Source organism: Chelonia mydas, chromosome 11 (assembly GCF_015237465.2).
Source record: "Chelonia mydas isolate rCheMyd1 chromosome 11, rCheMyd1.pri.v2, whole genome shotgun sequence".
Taxonomy (NCBI): Eukaryota; Metazoa; Chordata; order Testudines; family Cheloniidae; genus Chelonia; species Chelonia mydas.
In genome coordinates, this window is record NC_051251.2 from 75,999,210 (window position 1) to 76,022,938 (window position 23,729).

General features: G+C 42.8%; 1 protein-coding gene across 9 annotated transcripts in view; it reads right to left on the reverse strand.

Annotated features, from left to right (window-relative positions):
• The window catches only part of DIP2A (disco interacting protein 2 homolog A), a 237,154-nt gene that overhangs the window by 97,360 nt on the left and 116,065 nt on the right, over nt 1-23,729 (reverse strand). For 8 of the 9 annotated variants that reach the window (XR_005227324.2, XR_005227325.2, XM_037912374.2 and 5 more), the window contains exons 3-4: nt 20,657-20,776; nt 5,535-5,654 (exon numbers count right to left, since the gene is read on the reverse strand). Coding sequence is in view for 7 of the 9 variants with exons in the window: in XM_037912374.2 (XP_037768302.1) it covers nt 5,535-5,654; nt 20,657-20,776 (240 nt within the window). In the remaining 2 variants the exon portion in view is untranslated. The remainder of the gene's footprint in view (nt 1-5,534; nt 5,655-20,656; nt 20,777-23,729) is intronic. The other variant, XM_037912377.2, reaches the window with a different exon arrangement.

Below are 23,729 nucleotides of genomic sequence, written 5' to 3' on the forward strand. Positions count from 1 at the left end.
TATCAAGAATTTAACACTCAGTAATTTGAGAATGACTGGTTTTAAACAGTGCAAAAATATGAGAATTGGAGATCACCCTTGTAAAGAGAGAATCATCCAGTGGCTTCAACTGGGCTGAGTGAAGCTAAACTTGCAGATCTAATATCATCTGACCATTTCACCTCAAATTATGGATTTATGCCAAACAGGACATATTTTGAGTAAAAATACATTTATCTGTAATAATAGTTCTTTGAAGAGATACAGCTGTCAGAGATCAGCAGGCTTGGATTTGTGCCCTGTGGATAATACTTCTGGGGAACTCCCATAGTTTAAAAGTTCTTGGCTGCTGTCTCTAGCAGGGGCCATTGCAGCTGCCTTTCTAATGAAGCCAAAGCATAAACCCTTAATGCCTGCAACTTGCACTTCCTCTGAGGCTAAAGGTGAAAACTGAATATGCAAAAAAAGTAACCAAAGAGGGTTACCAACCCCTCAAGTATGAAGGACATTGGGTGGTGATCAATCTCAGATATATCTCCAGAGAACCATAGTGACAGATGAGTAGGTTTCTTGTCACCAAATACATATGCTCTGATAACTTTCCATACTTGGTTCTTGAAGAGCTGTGCAGAGAATGCTACGTCTGCCCTACAAATCTCCCTAATGAAATCTGATCACAGGTTAGCTGCAAGAGCCAACATCCTTTGGACCAAATGTATGTCAGCATGATATCTGAAGTCACAATTCAATAATATTTATGCAGGAAAAAAACACACATTCAGATGGACACAAGAACATGTTAACAGGATGAGACTAATTGATTAAAAGGGAATTTAAAAATCTCTGAAAGGATTTTATCCTTGAACTTCAGTTTAAGTCACTAAGATATGCAGCTTCCTCACCCTGTAAACTGAAGTTACGGCCACCAGGAAGTGACATCTTGTATGAGAAACTTCAGTTCCCAAGTATTAAGAAAACTTCTCCAATGTAGTCAAAACCACACAGATTAAAATGTTTACACACATTAAGTCCCACACAGTTCCTGATACCAGGAAATTGAAAATGATGTACCTTGAACATTATTGCAAAAAGCAAAAGTAGCTGGTAAAGGTGCTATTTGGAAAGAAGTCTGTTATCCTGATTTATGAACAGCAGTGTTCATGAGAAGTATGAAAAATGGTCCACATGGGACTTTTTTCAACAGGCCACAAATGTTTTCCACTTGCACTGTACACCTATCTGCTAGGCTATTTCCAGGCAATTAGGTGAACCTCAGAGACCAACATCCTTCAACTTTAACACATTAGCAACTATGCGGATTGGGAAATGTATCCAGGCTTAGATGCAGGAAAGTGCCATGATTCCATGTACTTGGATGTGGCAAGCTTCTCAGTGCAATGGGACTGGCTGTCAGCATTTTTACAAGGTCAAAAACTCTATTTCCTTGGCCAACAGAGGATCAATACCTTTTTTCTGACCTTAGTCAAGTATTTACTGCCAGAGGATATTCAGACATGAAATTTCCCTTCCTAACCGATCGGGAAGACATTGTCCAAAGGAAGCTTTTTGGTGATGCACACAGAACACCAGTAATTTTGCGTTCACTGAAGGGGCAATAAAATTATTTTCTACTTGACCAGCCCCTGATCCAGGATACAGTAATGATCAACTTAGCCTGTTTGTAATCATGCTATCCTTTCCTGACTTGGAAGGGACAACTAGTAATGTCTTTAAGGAAAATGTTCATACAGAAGAAATAAGTGAATCAACTCTTCCATATTTGTTTATATAAAATGTGGTAGCATAACTGCCTGTTTGGATCAAAGACACCATTTGGGTTACCACATATGTCACGCTCTGGACAGCATTTAAGACCACCCTTGCCTGCAGAGTTTGATGTAGATTTTGTTCTCGGAGATATCACATACCCTAGAAAGTGCGAAGCTATGCCATGTGAGCTCCCCATCCCAGGGCAGGATGCATTCATAGTTACTTGGACTGGAGTAATTTGGGAGACTTTCCCAGTTACAGGTTGTCCCTGAACTGCCACTCAAACATGAATTGTAGTCAGTCTGTCATTCAGATGCTATGCAGGAAATGTGTGCCTTGCAAACCTTGAGACTTCAGGGCCCATAGTGGTTGCCTCATATGCAGGAGTGCTAGGAGTAACACAAACACCCCTGTGGCCATGCTGCTCAACGTTTTCAGCAGGTCTGTGCTGAAACCTTCTGACCGGCAAACCTCAAATTCCATGTCTCGTCCTAGGGTACAGTCTTTTTACATGAGCCCCATCTAGCATGGGTCGTATAACCTTCAATTGTCTGAGGAACAAGCTTAGACTTCGGCTCTAAATCCTAGTGACTCCAGCACTGGTAGAGACTGATTCTTGTCCTACCAAAATGACATCCTTCTTGATGGGCCAGTCCTCCAAATAAGGGGAAACATTTGCTCTTATTCTGTGTAGAAACATTACTAAGTATTTTATGAATTCATGCAGCACCATTGCAAAAAAGGACTTAAAATGGTTCGGGAGCTCTCTCCTTAATGACATGGAACTCAGCTGGGTGATGTACCCTCTTGTGTTTGTAGACCACAGCAAGTCCCAAATTTCATAAGCAGTCACTCTCACCTAGGAAAAACATGATTGTTCCTAGAGATACCAGTTGACCATTTCTTTCACTAGATATAAGTTGGGGTCTTCTACTTCCTTATAAGGACCCTCCTGGGTGCACTTGGCACCAGCTATAGCAGTGACAGGCATGTCAGAATACACATACCTCCCTTCTTTAGCAGGTGGCTGATACTTTAAGAGAATGTATATCCTGCAGTTTCTTCCTGATACTGATGATGTCAAGAGCATTCTCGAGCAGGGCACTTTGGAGAAGTTTATCTAATCTGAATTCTGTAGCCACGCTTCATAAACAGAACTCAATGTGCCTGCGGTAATCAGGGTCACAAGGGGGAAAAGAGCTAGTTTCCCCTCCCTCAGGGTAGTCCTCTTGAGTAGATAAAAGATGACTGGCCGCTTGTTTTAAATTCTATCAAAACACCAGATTTTTTGCTTCCTAGAAGCAGGGTTCAGAACACAGATTGCTGTTGGAAGAGAGCCAGAGAACTAGGAGCATCCCAAATCTAGTAGAAGTAATAACTAGCTTCTTTGCGGGTGCTTTCCCTTGTCAGCTCTATGAAGGAGGAGGACTGGATGGTTGCCTAAGTAAATAAACTGTGTTTGAGAAACACTTCCCATTTTTCTCCCAAAGATTTCCACCATCGTACAAGCCGCAGCTGTATCTCTACATAAAAGCTCAATGTTCACAACCATGCGTGTCTATATGCTTCGATTCTGGAGCGAGCTACTTGTGCTGCCAATCAAAGGTAGTTCAGATCTGATGTCACGATGTTTCCAAACACCTCTAGAAACCACTTAAAATGTATTTCAGGGAAGAAAATTCACAAAGATGTGGACCTTTCCCATTCCAAATTGGTACGCACACTGAAACAGACATTACAGGCTGGCAAACCCTCCTTCTGAAAAAAGGTGGAACTGCGTACTGTCAGGCTTCCTAATTGTGACAACAGCCTGTGACACAAGACTTGTGTTAGGAAGGAGAACCAGCACCTCTCGTAACCAAGTATTTCCTTTTCATGCATCTATCAAACATCAGCTCAGGACTGAGTGGGTGAAAAACATTCCTTTATTTGCAGGGGGAACTATCAGCAGATACTTCAAATGAGGTGTCCTGGAATGCTTCCAGAGAAAACAATGACCAACCTCATTTTCTCAAATAGAGGGAAATTCCATTTTGGTTTTGGCTTTTATAAGAAAGGAGGCGGCTGTGGAATCTAACCATTTTTAACTCCTCTGCCTCAGAAACTGGAGCACTTATGATGGCAAGTAGTTTTCCACCAAGCCTGAGGCCATTGCTCCTGTACACTCTCCTATTCACAGTACGCTTCATCCCAGACAGACCCAAACTGTTGCGCTGTCACAGGAAGTTGTAGGACTGATATTGCTGAAAGAGGCATTGACCATGATTACTCCAAGACACCACAGCTGATGCTTCAAATCACCTTTCCTGGACACCGGATTCCCTAAGCACGGTGGATGTTTCAAGGGCTCTGAATAGAAGCTTCAGGCTGTCTACTTGCATGTGAGCTGCCCCATGAGGAAGCTCTGCAGTTTTCACCTGTAGCTGGGTGCTGAACTCTGGTTCACTTGAGGCTTTTAACTGTGAGGCAATCCAGGCCAACTTGAAATCTAACTTGTGAAAGTCATTGCGGATGTCCAAGACAGACTTCAGACACTTTAGACAGAAACCACATCCCAGCAACCACAGTCCATGCCCCAAAGTAAACTTATCATTGGTTATATTTTTCTGAAATTATTAATAGATTATAACATAACAGTGTCATCAAACAAAAATACTTGCAAAGTTTTAAAGGCGATGAGCTTCTCTATATCTGAAAGACAAAAAGGATAAAGGGGAAGAGAAACAGAAGCTACAGACCATGAATTTAGACTGCCACAAATATCCCTTCAAAGTACATTTTTATTAATAAAGGTAGGCAAAGAATCCATAAAAATGCATTACACAAAGGACATGTAAATAGCAAAGTTTTCTTCAAAGGCAGAGGGATTGAGAGAAAAAAGACGTGGCCCAGCAAACAGCTGAGGCACGACAGCCCAGGCCGTACTTCCGCAGCTGGTGTTAAGAAATGGAACTGAGTTGAAGGCATCAGAGCTCACTGTGGCTCTCCTCCAGGGCAGCACACAAAAGGACTGTGACAGAATCAGTTGTTCAAAACGTAAGAGTCGGTGAGAAATTCACTTATATTTGCATACAAGACACTGACCCCAAAGTAGTTACATGCTGTCCTACCAAGCTATCTGGAGAATGAGGTTTTTCTTATCCTTAAGATGATCTGCGAGGAGAAGGCAAAAGGCACCTAATATTTTTGTCTTTCCTCTCTTTAAAAGTAATAGAAGTAACAGGGTGGGGTTTTTGTGGCTTTTTTTTTTTTAAATATACTCTGGGCTAAACAGTCTCAAATTCACAACAAGTGATGAGCTCCACGCATGAACCATAAGTGATTTAAACAAACTAGGAGGCTATTTTGCAAACAAGGAGCTTTTTCATTAATTTAACTTTTTAAAGCATTTCCCAGCAGCCATTTTAAAGAAAGGCATCTCACGCAACATTTAATAAAGAATCTATAAAGCTCTGACATATTTTTGCCACGATGATATCTTTCAGAATGAGACTTTACAAATGAAGATAAACAAGTTTTTTGTGCTTAAGGGCTACTATTCACCCTAAAGCTCTTCCAAAATTTTAAGAAAAGAGACAGAAAATCTTGTGGAAGAAAAATTCTGACAGTGACCAAATCCAGCCTAAATTTTAGCATCAGGACTAACGTTCACATAGCATGCAAGAAGCTTACTGCAACAATGGGAGACTTCAAAGTCAGTAGAACAAACAACACAGCATTCACTTATTACATTTGCAATGTTAAGTTTACCTGACAATGTTTATGTATGCTGACTTATTAGATACCTGGAGGTGTATATGTTTCTACTGAAGAGTGTACAAGAACAGAGCGTCTTTTTGAAGGCATGGGCATTTTCCTCTCTTTGTATTTAGCCAAAGCTGCTTGTACTGCTTCAGTGTGGACATCTAGATAGTAACAAACAACAACAAAAATAGTTATGAAATGAAGTACAGCTACCTTTTCCTTCCAAAACATTACACACACCACAGATTTAACCTTCTTTACAAATGACTGGTGCTGCACCACGGTTCAGAACACTAATTACTTAGTCTGACAACGTATGCTCAGGCCCCTTGTTCTAGAATCCATTTATCTCACCAGCACTTAGTTACGAAGTAGAAGCAACCTATTTCCGGACTCACCAGCAGCAGCTTTTTCACCATGTTGGAGAGTCAGAAAGCACAAAGGTCTAAAGGCCAAACAACAGTAACAATGTAGTGTTGAGTTTAGCAGCCGTGATATTTGCATTTACTCATCTACCCGAGCAAACTCAGTGACACATCCATACTGCAAAGTCTCCCCAAGTATGCTCTTATCCCCCTCAAATACACACTTACCAGTGTTCTCTCTAATTTTTCCTACCCATGTGCGGAATGAATTTTGTTATGCGCACCAATATGGAGGTGAGGTGTGACACATCACCTTCATATTGGTGCACATAACAAAATTAATGTGGTGGGAGGTGGGGCTGAGGGGATCGGGGGGGGGGGGGGGGGGGGGGGGGGCTCAGAGTTGGGGCAGAGGGGATGAGGGCTCTGGGGTGGGGTCCAGGGTGCGAGAGGGGGCTCAGGGCTGGAGCAGAGGGTTGGGGTGTGGCGGGGGATGAGTGCTCTGGCTTGGGTGTGGGCTGGGGATGAGAAGTTTGGGGTGCGGGAGAGGGCTTAGGGCTAGGGCAGAGGGTTGGGTGCAGTGGGTGAGGGCTCCGTCTAGGGGTGAAGGCTCTGGGATGGGGCAGATGGTTGGGGTGGGGGGGGGGATGAGGGCTCTTACTTGGGGTGCAGGCTTTGGGGTGGGGCTGGGGTACAGGGGGTGGGCTCTGGGGTGGGGCCAGGGATGAGAGGCTGCCCTAGGGCTGTGATGGGAGAGAGCACCCGCCCTCAGCCCTCTCTCACCACAGTAGCTTGGGACGGAGGAGAGGTGCCCTTCCCCAGCTGCGGCAGCTCCAGCTGGGCTGGAACGAAGGCGGGGCTCCTCTCCCTCAGCCGTGGAAAGTCTGCAGCAGGTCTGCACTGGGGGAAGAGGCATCCCTCCCTGCCGTAGCCCTGAGCCCCTGCGCGGGGCTTAATAGGCAGCTGGGTGGCCACGCGGCTGTACAGCTTGAAGGTAACTTAGACTCTTACAGCCAATTCTTATTAACTAAACTAAAATTTATTTAAAAAGTAAAGAGTATTGATTAAAACAATCAGTATACATACAGATATGAGTACAATTATTAAGATTAAGATTCATAGTGGAGATGGTGAGCTTTGTAGTTGCAAAGAGTTCTTTCAGAATTAGCTCATAGGTTATAGGCCAATGTTTGTATTCAGGGAGATCCAGTCAAGACTGGAGAGCTCAATCTTGGGCTTGAGCTTCCCCTGCATGAAGCATCAAGCAGAACTGAGAGAAAAAGGATTAGGACACAAGCCCTTCTTTATACAGTTTCACACCTTCTTGTGACAGGTTGGAGTCCCTCGGTAAACAATAGGCAATTATGAAGACTTATTTCCTAAGCATCACCAGTAATTAGTTACCCAAATTAACACAAGGCAATTTATCCATTAGGCAGTTTTATCACAAACTTCAGAGACATATAGACAATGACATTATTGCACCCAAGGTTCATCTAAATGTTAATATTTCCTTTTGATCTCTGAATCAAAAGTGATAGTGACAGACAGGAACTGCCTGTTTACATGGCTAACATCTTAACAAGATATGAGTGCACACACACAATTAGTATCACCTCTGATTCCTAACAATATAGGTTTGCATTTCAAAGTTCTAGCCTATCTACCACGGAATGGTCCTAATTATCATTTACATACCTTTCTAACATCTCTCTAATGGTTGACTCTGGGTTATTTAGCCTACAAGCTGCTTAACCCTTTCTGGCCATGCTTCACATTTTGTATAAAATTTGTTGGAATTATATAACAGTGGTAGCAACAATGGTTTGCATGGTAATATTTTAATTAGGTAACGTCACACCAGCACTTCCCATATTGGTTGGGGAAGGGGAGAGTGAAGCAGGGTGCCTCAGAAAATGTATAAGTTAAGATTTTATACCTTTAATACCACATGGCAAGACTGTAGGGTAGTGCAATTGCTTCCATTTCCCTGAATGGGACTCAGCTCCCAAAAGGCTGGGAAACACGGCCATCCTGTAACAGTTGTGTCATTTGTGACTTCTTCACCTTCTCCCCCTTATTGTTATTTTTAAATTTTAGGTAAACTGGACCTGATGAAAATAAGGACGTGACAGGACTGCCAAAGCCAGGGTCACATTGCAGATAGAGTCTATACAAGCTTTCTCCACAAGACTTTGCCTGTGCACTTCAATCCTGGCGTGCAACCCACCAGGTATCCCAAGCCTGGAGAGAAAGAAAATCATGCCAGACTGTGTGATTGTTTGGGGAAGTGGGTAGATGTCCAGAGAGTAGGTAGGTCAAATGCATGTTTTCATTTATGACCTAAGTAGGATTCAAACTCATGTGAAAGACTAGTATGCTATATATAAACAGAATATTTTGGTGAATATTTAGCATGCTGAATCTCATTTCCTGTCCATCAGCTCCTGAATACTGAAATCTTAGCTTAAAATAATGTTCTATTTAAAGAAAAACAAAGCTGCATGCTATCATTACAGCGTTCTCTTCTGGGTTTAAGAGTGATTTGCAAATATATAATGAAACAGTTAACAGTAGGGTTATGTGTTGCAAATATAAAATGCAAGAGGTAGAAGGGCCACCAAGCTCATAAGTGATTAACTTTTAATAAATGTGGCTTCCCCAAAGTATATTCAAAACTGTTTAAGAAATCAAGTTCAGTTGTGTTTGGAAATTATAAGCCCAAAGTCTTCTTTAAAACAAAATCATTTAATGGGGGTTGAGGAGGAGAGAAGGAATAAAAGCACACCGCCTTATTTTCGTTTAATAAGAGCCAAATATGGTTTTGCATCCAACTTTTACTTAGCACTAAAATTCATTTAAAGCATAATTCATGCAGACAGATTTATTAGGCTTGGTCTACACTACAAACTGGTGTAGAGCGCGCTCTGGCGATGGGAGGGCTTCTCCCATCAACACAGCTACTGGCTCTGGGGGAGGTGGAGTACCTATGCTGACGGGAGAAATGATAACAAGATATTGATGTGCATCCTAGACTCTCAAAATGTCCAGGTATCTTGTGCTGCGAGGCTGTTCATGTGGGCTTACCAATCTAAAAGGGATGCGTCCTTAATAATGGTCCTGTCCAGAGAGAAAGGTGGTGCCCACACACATCTCATGAGGATGTGTCCACCATAGCAGAGAAGATACTACATTGGCCAGAACAGTCACCACGAGGTTCACGGAATGGCAGTTTGGAGAGTATACAAACTGCAGTCATGTTTGAAGGCAATGAAGGTCAAGTCCTGTGAATGAGGTGACCTAGGTGCATGAGGCCATATGACCTAAGAGAAACAAACATGACTTCAAAGTTGCCCAGATGAAGTCCATAGATTATGTGGGGGTGAGAACACATTTTTTGGTGTTTACTCTGACTCCCAGTGAGGAGAGGAGGACCGTAGCATCACAGAAGTTGACACAAAGGCTTCCTGGTGGGACTTGGTGGCAAGGAATCAATTTTCGAGGTAGGGGAAGACAATGAGACCACAACGTCTGACGTAATCTGCTACTGCTGAGAATGTCTTGGTAAAGTCTCTGGGGGCAGTTGCTATTTCCAAGGGGAGTATTCTGTACTGAAAATGGTTGGAGCCCACACTGAATCTGAGGAAGTGTCTATGAGCGGGTTGAATAAAGTAGGTGTCCTTCATACCAAGAGCTGTAAACCACATGCCCTTTTCTAAAGATGGAATTATAGCTGCCAACGTGACTGCAAAATCTGAGTTTGCGAATGAAGCGGTTGAGATCAAGGATTGGTCTCCATGTTCTGTTGCTCCTCATTGCAATAAGGAATTCATCTCTTGATTAAGAATACTCAGAGTGACCCCCGAAGAGGGGGTGGGGTGCGGAATTGGAGGAGATAAGGATGTAAACTATCGTATAGCCAGAGTGGATGACATTTAGCATGTATTTGTCTGTTGTTATTGCACTCCAAGTGCTGAAAAAGTGCTAGGTGACCCCCAAACGGCACGTGGGGGTTGGGAAGTGTTGGGCTTAGTATTCTGGGGCTCTCAAGCTCCCATCAAAAATGCTGAGTGTGGGGCTGATATTGAGATGCTGAGCCAGTTGCAGAGAGACTTGTAGCGAAGAGGGACTTTTGAACCCTGTCTCTTACGTGGTGGTTCTTAGGGTCTCTGATGGAAAAAGTGCTGAGCCAGAAGTCTAGATCTGAACAATGGGCAATGAAATTTCCTTTAAGGGGCAGATCTATGTCTCCCCAGTGAGTGGAGGGTAACCCTGGAGTCCTTCAGGGTATGGAGGGACTTGTCCGTCTTTTGGTTGAAAGAGGTGTGATTCATCAAAGGGAAGGTCCATGATAATTTTCTGGACCTCCCTAGGGAACCCTGACTCACGGAGCCATGACTTCTTGCACATCACTACTGCAGTAGCCATAGCTCTAGAGGAGGTGGCAGCAGCATTGACTTCAGATTGGAGAATAATCTTGCCCTTCATCTATCAGAACTTGGAAATGAGCTCTAGACTGCTGTGGAAGGCTGTCAGTAAACTCTGCAAACTTGGCATAGTTCAGGAAATCGTATTTAGCCACTGGCAACTGGTAAATGGCTATCCTGAACTGGAGGCTGGATGACGAGAAGACCTTTGTCCTCAGAAGATCCAGGATTTGCCTTCCTTATCAGCAGTAGAAGACTTGGGATGTTGCTGTCTACCCCTTTCAGAAATAGTGTGGACCACCAGTGAGTTGGCAGCGGGCTGAGAAGACAAAAATCTCACTCCTTTGGTCAGCACTTAACACTTCTCTGTCCTTTTAGGGATAGGAGTGCGGATGGCAGAGATGTGATAGCTGGCTCCAGTATGGCTTCACTAATGGGGAGAGCTATTCTGTTGCATCCGGGTGCGTGGAGGATGTCGAGGAGTTTGTGCTGGGAGTCCTGGATCTCCTTGAGAGGAATCTGAAGCTCTCCAGTAATCGAGCAAACGTGGTTCTGGAACTGCCTGAAATCACTGGGGACAGAGGGGGAAAGGAGTAAGAGTCACCACCTCATCCGGAGAAGAAGATAGCAGTCTTACTGGTTCCGGTAGAACTGACTCCAAGTTAGATGAGCTGGAGGTTTGTCCCAAACCAGTGTGGTCTTTTGTGGGGGTGGAGAACACGTAGGGAAGAAAGTGTTCATCAGGTGGTTCAAAATCTCCCAGTGAAGAGAAGGATGATTCTGGTTCCAGTGGCGGTACTGTCGGTGCCGTGGGAGGGAGAGATGTATTCTGTGCAGTTGATTCCCCCAGAGATATTATCATCTTCCTGGCGACAGAGGGGCTCAATGGAGAAAGGGATTCCGGATCTGGGAGAGTGAAAATGTCTGTGGGGCAGCAACAGATTCAGATTTCTCTGGTCTGAGAGGAGTTCTACTTGTTCGAGCCACTGCAGCAGACAAGGAGAGCGGTGTCCAAAATTGAGGGTGATCAGACTTCATGGGTGCTGCTGGATCCCAGGGTGTGGGAGGTGCCAAGGCTAATGGTACCAACAGAACATGGACCAGTATCAATGCAGCCCAATGCTTATGAGCTTTCTTGTCAGGTCTCTGGGACTTTGTATGTCCTAAGGCAGAGGTGGGTAAACTGAGCTCCCGGCCGGGGAGGCTAGCCCCTGGCCCCTCCTCCGCTGTTCCCCCGGCAGCGCAGCTTGCGCCTGCCCACCTCCCAGGCTTTCCAACAAGCCTGTCCAGCTGCTCTGAGCGGCCTGGTAAGGGGGCGGGGGTGGATAAGGGGCAGGACGTCCCGGTGGGCAGGCAGTGGGCGGTTGGATGGGGCGGAGGTTCGGGAGGCAGTGAGGAGACAGGGAGTGGGGGGGGGGGGGGGGGGTGGTGGATGGGGGTGGAGTCCTGGGGGGGCAGGCAGTTAGGGATGGGGGTCCCAGGAGGGAGTGGTCAGGGGACAAGGAGTGTGTGGGGGGGTTGGATGGGTCCCAGGGGGCCTGTCAGGGGGCAGCGGAGTGGACAGGGGTTGGGTCAGTCGGGGGGGGGGGGGGGGTTTGGATAGGGGGTGGGGTCCCGGGGGGCAGTTAGGGGACAAGGAGCGGGGGGGGGTTGGAGGTTCTGAGGGGGGCAGGAAGTGGGCAGGGGGATGGGGGGCAGGGGCCAGGCTGTTTGTGAAGGCACAGGCTTCCCTACCTGGCCCTCCATACCGTTTCGCAACCCCAATGTGGCCCTCAGGCCAAAAAAGTTTGCCCACCCCTGTCCTAAGGCCTCATGGGGCGAGCTGATTGGCTTGCTTACAGCCAAATCTGACTTCTTTGAAGTCGATTTAGAGGAAGACTTAGTTTCATGCTTAAAAGAGTGCTTCCTGACAGGACCCCACAGAGAGGTAAGTGGGGGTAGATTCTCCCGCACCAGAGCTGGATTTAGCAGCAAGGAAGCACACTCCTTGCTGAATCAGGCCAAGGTACGGGGGAGGGGGTCCCCTGGCCTGGGACTGAGACCTATGGCCTCCTCCATGAGGTATTTATGGAGATGAAGTTCCCACCTTTCCTGGTTACGGCTAGGGAATGATTGGCACATACTGAACGTCACTGTGATGTGGGCGTCTCCAAGGCAGTACAGGCAGCACTGGAGGTCATCGCTGACTGAGAAGGATCACGGGTAGGAAGCAGAGTTGGAAGCCCGGAGTTCTGGGCACAGTCCAGTACCTGAATGGGGTACGAGGCAGGGCCCCACCATGAGACTAATCTAAACACTAATAGCTCTATAAAACACTGAACTATTAAAACTATTTACAAACTAGATAATTATTTTGTGGGATGAAACCAAAGTGTGGACATGGAAGGTTGTGACCTCGACCATGCAGCAGTGAGAAGGAACTGGAAAAGCAGTCGGTTTGCCTTGCCCTTTATTCCCTTGGACAGAGGCATAAAATAAGCTGGGGTGCATACGCAGATCAACGGACACTTTTCAAATTTTCCAGTTTCAGATGCCTGGTGCGCATGCGTAATCCCCAGTGGACTATAATAGGCCTATCACTCGAAGAAGAGTGTGTGTTAACTACTTATGCTAAACAATCTGTTCCACCTTGTATTTAGCTGTGACTCTGAGTACTTTTCCCATGCCTGAAGAAGAGCTCTGTATGTCTCGACAGCTTGTCTTTCTCCAGAGTTGGTTCAATACAAGATATTACTTCACCCACCTTCTCTCTCTAAATTAAAATGTTATATTGTTGTGATACCAAAGCAGCATTCAATAGGAATTAGCAAAACAAATAAATAAAGGTTTCACTTTCCAGACAAGTCCTCCCAGAATAAGATGGTAAATGGATAATATTTATAGTTCATGTTAAACTAAACAGCACAGTGAATAACTGCACAGATTAAGACAGCTCTTCCCAATTGGTAGAGTGTGCCCCATATAGGGACATGGAAGTCTAGCTGGTAAGTAAGGGCATGTAAGTATGCGTATGTGGAAGATATAAATTAAGATGGGTAGGACTTTAAACACCACCTGAAAGATGTGGGTTCAGAGCTGGGGGGCACATTTAGTTTAATTTTCCTGAGAGAGACTCAGCTTTCAAATGTTTGGGAAATACTGGATTAAGAGGTGAAAAGTAAAAGGAGGACAGTCAGTATTAACTCATTCTATTCATAAATGCCACAATCACAACCACAATCTTCTACTGCCTTCTCAACTCGCGGGTCTGGAAGTATTTTGTTGGCCGAAAAGAGCATTTATACATGCTGACTTTTAGCGACAAGGCTGTGTCAACGCAGCCTTCTCACTAAAAGCTGCATGGTGTAGACAAGCCCTCAGACCTCAGTGGTTCAGAAGCTAAATTAGCCATCAACATTACCCAAAAGAGCCACAGGAGTGACCTCATTGTTTCATTAGTATATCTTTCTCCCAGAAAAATGACTGACCAAGTATTCTACAGTAGGTTAATAACATAGAAAAAGCATCCTGATTGGTTAATAACTGAGTTTGGTTAATAATCAAATCACACAGGGTTCTAATGTCGTCATGTACTGCAAAGTGCCACAGGAGACACATTAAAGAGCCACTTGCGGCTCCCGAGCCTCAGCCTGAATATCACTCCCTGAGCCTACCTCCTATATCCACTTAAGATTTATTTCTTACGTGAAGTATCTTTATTTTCAAAATTAAGAGGTCTTGCCCCCACAAAACAACTGGGCAGGGCCATAATTTACTTGGCTGATAGAAAGAGTAAGTAATTGGTTTCTCTTCCCTCGACACACCTTATTTCTTTCCCACATGTTGCCACGAGAAAAATTTTCCCATATTATCTAGATGAAAATGAAATCAAGTTCACTTCTGATCACCAAAAAAATAAAAGGTCTAGAATGATGATGGTTCTATGAATGATGTTGGAGAAACAGTGTTCTATGACAGCAAATTTGGCTCCTGCCCTTAAAGATGCAAGCGTCCAGGAAACCATTCCCACTTAAAGTTTTCAAGTCTGACTACCCAGATAAAATGAAAATGTCTATTCATCAAACCATTGCCAAACACTTTAAACAAAAGGAAAATAATTTAACCTACAATGGTGGTTAAGGAACATCTAGTTAGTCTGCTTTGTAAACTTCAGTTGATTGATATTTTTCATTTGGTTTATCTGACAGAGGCAGAAGAGTACCCAGAAATCACCTACTACAGGACAGGCCCAACAACGATAATAACAGAACGCCACTAGCCATCACCTTCACCCCCCAACTAAAACCTCTCCAAAGCATCATCAAGGATCTACAACCTATCCTGAAGGATGACCCATCACTCTCACAGATCTTGGGAGACAGGCCAGTCCTTGCTTACAGACAGCCTCCCAACCTGAAGCAAATACTCACCAGCAACCACACAACAGAACCACTAACCCAGGAACCTATCCTTGCAACAAAGCCCGTTGCCAACTGTGTCCACATATCTATTCAGGGGACACCATCATAGGAACACTTCAGCCACACTATCAGAGGTTCGTTCACCTGCACATCTACCAATGTGATATATGCCATCATGTTCGACACTGGTGAGGCCTCATCTGGAGTACTGTGTCCAGTTTTGGGCCCCACACTACAAGAAGGATGTGGATAAATTGGAAAGAGTCCAGCGAAGGGCAACAAAAATGATTAGGGGTCTAGAGCACATGACTTATGAGGAGAGGCTGAGGGAGCTGGGATTGTTTAGTCTGCAGAAGAGAAGAATGAGGGGGGATTTGATAGCTGCTTTCAACTACCTGAAAGGGGGTTCCAAAGAGGATGGCTCTAGACTGTTCTCAATGGTAGCAGATGACAGAACGAGGAGTAATGGTCTCAAGTTGCAATGGGGGAGGTTTAGATTGGATATTAGGAAAAACTTTTTCACTAAGAGGGTGGTGAAACACTGGAATGCGTTACCTAGGGAGGTGGTAGAATCTCCTTCCTTACAGGTTTTTAAGGTCAGGCTTGACAAAGCCCTGGCTGGGATGATTTAACTGGGACTTGGTCCTGCTTTGAGCAGGGGGTTGGACTAGATGACCTTCTGGGGTCCCTTCCAACCCTGATATTCTATGATTCTATGTGCCAGCAATGCCCCTCTGCCATGTACATTGGCCAAACCAGACAGTCTCTACGTAAAAGAATAAATGGACACAAATCAGACGTCAAGAATTAAAACATTCCAAAACCAGTCGGAGAAAACTTCAATCTCTCCGGTCACTTGATTACAGACCTAAAAGTGGTAATTCTTCAACAAAAAAAACTTCAAAAACAGACTCCAATGAGAGACTGCTGAATTGGAATTAATTTGCAAACTGGATACAATTAACTTAGGCTTGAATAGAGACTGGGAGTGGATGGGTCATTACACAAAGTAAAACTATTTCCCCATGTTTATTCCCCCCCTCACCCCCCACTGTTCCTCAGACGTTCTTGTCAACTGCTGGAAATGGCCCACCTTGATTATCACTACAAAAGGTTAGCCCCCCCCCCCCCCCCCGGTAATAGCTCACCTTAAGTGATCACTCTCCTTACAGTGTGTATGGTAACACCCATTGTTTCATGTTCTCTATGTATATAAATCTCCCCACTGTATTTTCCACTGAATGCATCCGATGAAGTGAGCTGTAGCTCACGAAAGCTTATGCTCAAATAAATTTGTTAGTCTCTAAGGTGCCACAAGTCCTCCTTTTCTTTTTGCGAATACAGACTAACACGGCTGCTACTCTGAAACTTGGTTTCAACAGGCACTGTCCCGAGAAGTAGGAATAGTCAGTGTCCAACAGATAAAGAGGACAGTAATGGCAATGCTTACTAAGCTGAGGGCCAAGCCTACTAACCAAAGAGGGAAAAAACCTGTGCAATGCCTTTTCCATTTCAAAGAAAACGGTTGTTGTATACAGTATTTAACTGAAACATACTATCAATTTTCTATTTACTGTTTTAAAAGTAATTTAAAACTAAGAGATGTGCGATATTTTCTTTCCTTTTATGCCCTCAGCCCATTTCCCCCCTTATTTCCTATAAATATATCGTGTATCTTTTTATACATTTTCAGTGCATTCTCTTTTCCTTCTACTTCTGCACCTAATACTAAGGACCCATACTAGGATCAGTGCTATTTAATATATTCATTAATTTTCTGGAGAAGGGGAAGAAACAGTGAAGTGGCAAAATTTGTGGAGGACAAAATTATTTAGGTTAGTCAGAATGAGAGAAGACTCAGGAACTATAGGAAGACTTGCCTAAGGCTAGCAATTGGCAGAGGGATTCAATTGTATATAAGTGCAAGGTAACGACCATAAGGAGGAACAATTTTAACTAATGACTCCGGAAAGAGATCCCTGACCTGCAATACTGTGCTCCATTCAATCATCTCATCCTAAAAAAGATACCGCATATATAGAAAGGGTACAAAGAAGGGCAAGAAAAAATATGTAGAGGCATATAAAGACTTTGGTACCAGAAGAGATTAGAAAGATCAGGACTATAAATTAGAAAAGAAACAAAGAAGAGGGGATATCACAGAAGTATGGAGAGCAGACCAGTACCCAGAAGGTCAGTTTGAAACTCCTATTTACCCTTCTTATACTAGCACAGGGGGACATCCAGAGTAATATAAAATGCAACAACATTTTAAAGTGATAAAAATACCTTTTTAATTTTTAAACACAACTTAAACTACGTGGAACTAATTGGCTTAAACACTACTGAGGCTAAGAACTTAGCAGCAATTAAACAAGGATAATATGTATGTATGAACATCAACCGCTACAGTTCGATTGAAATGGAAAAGAGAATGTCATATTTCAGAACATAGGCCAACTACTAAGTGGCTGTAGTCAGAAACAAACTTCCCTTTTGCACAGGTTATTTCACAATTATCTATCATGTGGTTCCTTATTCTTTCCTCTGAAGCACCTGGTGCTGGAGTCAGAATATTGGATTGCTGGTCAGATCCAATATGGAAAGTCCAATGTTCAATTAACATGCCATTTGGTTCAATGCAGGAATCTATGGCTGCTCTGGTACCATGCAAGCATAATGGCAAACAATTTTCTCTACGTCTTTCCTACAGGAGAGAAATTTTCCAAAACTTTTCTCCCACTGCTAATACCAGTTTAGCTCTACTACTGTTAGGGGCATCAGGAGCCCAAATGTTGTAGAATCTGTCGCTGGCATTTAACACTACTTTGATTAGACATGCTCCCCACAAGGTTCTGTGATACAGCATCGTAAGGGTCTCTCATATAAGTTACATCTTTTAGCTAACGTAAAGAGTGCACTTTGAAAAAAAACCTCATCTTATTATGTTGGTTGTTATTCAGGCTGAAACATTTTGGGGAAGGAAAATTAAATCAACAACCACTAAGCTAAAATTCTTTACTGTATTTCAAACAAAATTAAAAGCAAGCCCACAGACCAGCACTTCTTGTCTGAATGGGAAATAGAACAAGCCTGGATAACATTTTCTCAATTAATATTAAAACTCAGGGGAAATGAAGACAAAATACACTCACATTTGTCCTTTTATCTCCTTTGGTCATAAAAATAAACTAAAGATGGAGGGAGCTGCTTGCTTCACAGGTCTGAGCTTGCAAGCTCTCTGGATTTATTCTAAAAAATCATGGCCTCTGAAAGATGTCATGTCTATATGATCTTGGCTGGGCACATGGCTAAACAGTACCATAAGCTGAATATAAATCAAGACATGCCCTTTAACAATGAATCTGGTATCATCTTAGCATACTAGGGTCTTCTGAAACACCACACAGGGACAAAAGAATCCAGTTACATAAATTCCAACTGGGAATTTTTTCCTCTCTAACACCACATTTTAAGCTTTGAAACACAGATATCACTCCCCGCTGGTATTTTAAGGATAAGTTTTAGTTGGTATAGCAGAAAGTGAAAACAACCTAATCATGGTAATCGCCATACTAGATGAGACCAGTGGATTCATCTAGTACATTATCGTATCTCTGACAGCGATCGGTAACTGTCACAAAAGATAAAAACCAAGTTAGAAGCACCATTCATTCAGCAGTCACATCAAAACAGGACTGATTTTTTCTTGACTGTTAAAAATCTGGTCACTCCGAAAACCTGAAATTCAAAAAGAAAGGATTTGCTAGGTTTAGAAATTGTGATAAACATCAGCAGAATGTTTAACGGAATTAAATTAAAAGTCAATTTTGAACACTGCTCTAGAAATACTAACTGAAGTTTTTGGAACAAAGAAGAGGAACAGCAGTGGCAGCTAGTATAACTGTTCTCTGAAAGAGTGTTCACTTACTGATATATATGTATAAAGAAAAGGAGTACTTGTGGCATCTTAGAGACTAACCAATTTATTTGAGCATAAGCTTTCGTGAGCTACAGCTCACTTCACTGCATCCGATGAAGTGAGCTGTAGCTCACGAAAGCTTATGCTCAAATAAATTGGTTAGTCTCTAAGGTGCCACAAGTACCCCTTTTCTTTTTGCAAATACAGACTAACACGGCTGTTACTCTGAAATCTGATATATATGCATGCAAGCTGAAATTCTTCTCAAGACTACCCCAATAACCATTAACAGTGGGAATACAGTAGAACCTCAGAGTTATGCACACCAGAGTTACGAACTGACCAGTCAACCACACATCTCATTCGGAACCGAAAGTACACAATCAGGCGACAGCAACGACCAAAAAAAAAAAAAAAAAAAAAAAGGAGGGGAGGGTAAATACAGTACAGCACTGTGTTAAACGTAAACTACTAAAAAAAATAAAGGGAAAGATTTAAAAAAAGATTTGACAAGGTAAGGAAACTCTGTGCTTGTTTCATTTAAATTAAGATGGTTAAAACCTGCATTTGTCTTCTGCATAGTAAAGTTTCAAAAGTGCATTAAGTCAACGTTGAATTATAAACTTTTGAAAGAACAACTCTAACGTTTTGTTCAGAGTTACAAACCACCTCCATTCCCGAGGGGTTTGTAACTCTGAGGTTCTACTGTCAATGTTTCTATGCTAAACCCTTCCACACAATACAGAATCTTTTTATTATACTACCAACACCTTTAGACACAAAAGGCCCTCTCATAGTTACTGCCCTAGTTTGTCCTTTTCTCCACATCAACCAATGATAGGCTTCCTCTACAGTGTATTTTTAGATACACATAAAACACTTTGTTTGCGGATAGTAAAATTATATTGCAAATAAGTCTGATACACAAAAAAGATGGAATTTAAAGCAAATGACTAAATTATATATTAAAGTTAACCTTAAGTATCCCATTTAATTAATTCTCATTGATATTTATTATTATGCTCATCCCCAAACTTCAGAAAATCTATTCTTTGGATAGCACATATCTTTCCTAAAAGCCCTTGCACATGCTACTCAAAACACACAAAAGATCCCATCAACCCTTGGATTATTCAAAAAACAAACCATGGAGATGTAATGCCTTGATTTTAAGAGCAGGGTTTTCTCAATGGGAATGCCAGCAATAAAAATGTGAATCCATAAGTAGGGGTGCCAAGCAGTTAAAAGCAAGGCGACCCAAGGATTAGTAGGATATTACTTCAAAAATTTAGATTATGCAGCCATTTGCTCCTTCCTCCCCAGTCCTGGGACATGTAGTTACCCTCAACAGCACACCGAAATAGCATTCTAGTTAGAACCTCGTGGACAGACTTACCAGATGACTGCTTCCAAAAAGCACCTGCCTTTCTCAGTATTGTGAGAAGGAATTTCACATCAAAACACAATGTATTTTAGCCACCTGAGCAGTAACAATGGAAGCAGGATATGAGGAGGATATGGATATTTTCATAGAAATTTCCAAAAACAGGTTTCTTTGTTGCACTGAAGCATGTTTAAAAGTTCATGTAGAATATCTATTGTGATGTTTCCCTTTCTTGTGTGTATTTGCTTCAAGTCAGGAAACGTTTGAAAGAGAACTTTGGTAAATATGATAATTCTATAACCCTTATGTGAAAAAAAAAATCACAGCCCTGGAAAAATTAGCACAGGGTGCTCCAATGATAGGAAGCAGGACCGGCTGACGAGAGGAAATTGTTAAGCATGGTTTAAGTCCATAACAAGGAAAACATCAGAATGTGTTTATGATTTTCTTTCTTCCCCAATCATTTTCTCCACTTTGGAGTTGGCCAAGCATTGCCTATGTATACATACAGCACAGCTGCTTGGACACATTTCCTCATATCTTGCCTTCTTCCAATATGGAACGCACTTCACTTGGCTCCTTAAGCATAATATCTGTACCTCTTTATGGGTGTAACGATACTGTTGGGGCACCCATTTTGTTTTAGCTGCATAGATTTTCCTTACCAGATCGGAAGCGCTCATCTCTGGAGTTGGTAGACCGTGCTTTTTGCTGTTTAGATACAGCAGCTGTAGCCTGTGAAGAGCCTGGGATTCTGTTCTCTGCTTGCAGGGATGGATCTACACCTGAAATACAATTCCACCTCATGTAAACAATTCACATCTACTAACAAACAGTATCTGGCCAGTGATGTATGAATGCTTGTATCTCCCAATACAAAGAGACCTATTTTTTTTTTAGAAAAAAGTAAACTATACCATCCAAGAGCCAGGTTTAAAAACTATTACCACAGGTTACAATGAAAAAGGATATTTAATTAAATTCCAATAGTTGAAGTATTTTTACAAAGTTTGATGCTGACTCACAAACGTTAATTCATGCAACCTATCTGTAAAGCAGAACTGAAACATAACTCAGTCAATACTAAAAAAAAATCTAATTTTCTTACCTGCAGCTTCAGTTTCTATGACTCAAATCCATCAATCTGAACTGATTATTATTTTACCCAAAACTATCCAACATTTCTAAACAATTGAAAATACAACTACTTCGATCAACAGCATAGTGTAAAGAGTGCTTATCAAAAGTAGTGCCTTCATGCTAGTCCAAAGACAAGTTCATGGAAAGATGGGACAGGCAGATCTAAATCCCAGAAATGATTTCTCCTAATAAATTATTCTGCATCACAGATCGTCCAAATGGGCTGAAAGAACTTATTGTAAAATGTCAAGAAAAAAGCTGAGATGGGGGTGTGTGTGTGTGAGAGGGAATATCTTTTATTGGATCAACTTGTGTTGGTGAGAAAGACAAGCTTTTGAGTTACACAGAGCTCTTCTTCAGATCCGGGAAAGGTACTCCCCGCATCACAGCAAAATTCAAGGTGGAACAGATTGTTCAGCATAAGTACTTAGTACATATTGTAAGGGACCATTCAAGGTAGCGTGGCCCATTAACACCTCTGCAGTTATAGGACAAAAAGGAGGATTAATGGGTTACAGACTGTTGTAATAAGCCGTAAATTCAGTTCAGGCTATGATTTTCAGTGTCTAGCAGAGTCATGAATTTAAGCTCACAGGGTCATCTTATGAAAAAGTGGTGTGCAGATTTCCTTTGAGGATAAAGGACTGAGAGGTCAGATATAGAGTGATTGCTTTGTGAGATGCATTCAACCACAGGTGACAGGATGGTTTTGTCTTAACATTTTCCTGTGTGAATTCATTTGAGCACACAGTGATTGTCTGCTTTCACCCACAAAGCTGTTACTGGAGTATTTAGTGCACTGGATGAGGTACACCACATGTGATAGGCATGTGTAGGATACACGGATCTTGAAAGGTGAGGTGGGGGGGGGGCGGGAGAGTGGATGTTGATCATTGTAGCAATGGAGATATGTCTGCAGGTTTTGCATCTGTTGGTCTGGCAGGGTCTGATGCTACTTTGAGTTGGTGTGTTCTGGTCTGTGGGGATCCTGCTTCTGATGATGAGCTTGGAGATGCTGGGGGATTGTTTCAAGACCAGAGGAGGGGGGTCAGGAAAGATTTCTTTCAGGATGGGGGTCCCCATTGAGTATGGGTTGTATTTGTTTGACGATACCCCATATGGGTTCCAGTGTGGGGTGACAGGTGACAAGTAGCGGTGCGTGGTCAGAAGGGTTTTTATTTCTGTATTGAAGCAGGTTCTCTTAGGGTATTTGGATGGTACATTCCATGATACGATCTACTTCTCTGGTGTAGTGTCCTTGTTTGGTGAAGGCGGTTTTAAGTGTGTTAAGATGTATATCATGGACTTTCTTCTCAGAGCATATTCTGTGGTATTTGAGTGCCTGGCTGTAGATAAACAGACTGCTTGGTATGTTAGGACTGGTTACTGGATCTAAGAAGGTAGGTGTGGGGATCCATGAGTTTCTTGTATATGGTGACCTATAGGGTTCCACTGTTGAAGCTCATTGTGGTGTCCAAGAAGTTGATGGTAGTGTTGGAGTGTTCCAGAGAGTGTTTGATGGATGGGTGGCGGTTGTTTGAAGTTGTGGTGGAAATCTATGAAGGCGCTTAAGGCGTCTGTCCTGAGGATGAAAATATCATTGATATATAATCTCAGGGATATCACTGGTTTCCTGGTGCATCTGTCGAGAAATTCTTCTTCAAGGTGGCCCATGAAGAGGTTGGCATATTGGGAAGCCATCCTAGTACACACGGTTTGGACAAAGTGTTTGCTGGTGAATGTAAAATAGCTACAAGTGAGGAAGAAATGGATGAGTTTGGCGACATGTTTGGGTTGGATATCCGAGAGTTGTCCATTGACTTGTAAATATTTGAGGCAGACAGTTATGCTGTCATTGTGAGGGATGTTGGTGTATAGGGAAGAGACATCCACAGTGGCAAAGATGGTGTTCTGAGGCAGGTTGTTAATGTTGCGGAGTTTGTACAGGAAGTCAGTTGTGTCCTGGAGGAAGCTGGCCCTTTGTGTTGTAAGCAGTTCGAGGATGGATTTTATGAATCCCAATATTCCTTCAGTAAGGGTGCCATGGCCAGATATGATGGGTCTGTTTGGATTCCCTTGTTTGTATATTTTAGGAAGTATACAGAAGGTCCCTGGGGTGAGTTCATGGGGGATGAGTTTATAGAGTTTCCCTTGATTTGTTTGGGGAAGGATTTGATGATATCCTTAAATTCCTGGGTAAACTGTGGCGTGGGGTCTTCTGGGAGTTCTATATTTTAGGTGGTGTCAGAGAGTTGTTCGTTGGCCTCGTTAACTTAATCATCACAGTTGAGGACTACAATGGGGCCCCTTTGCTGGTTTGATCACTAACTGGTGGTTAGATTTCAGGGACTATAGGCCTGTCCTCTCAGCAGTGGGGAGATTATGGTGAATGTGATGTTTGTTAAGGATTTCACAATCAACTTTTTTCCCTGAAGCAATCAGTGTAATGATCAAGAGTGTTTCATCCACTCTGTGGCATCCAGTCAGATGATTCTTTTTTGTTACGATGGTCAGTGGGGATGTGATGTCTACCTTGAACGGTCCCTTACAATATGCACTAACTACTTATGCTGAACAATATGTTTCACCTTGCATTTT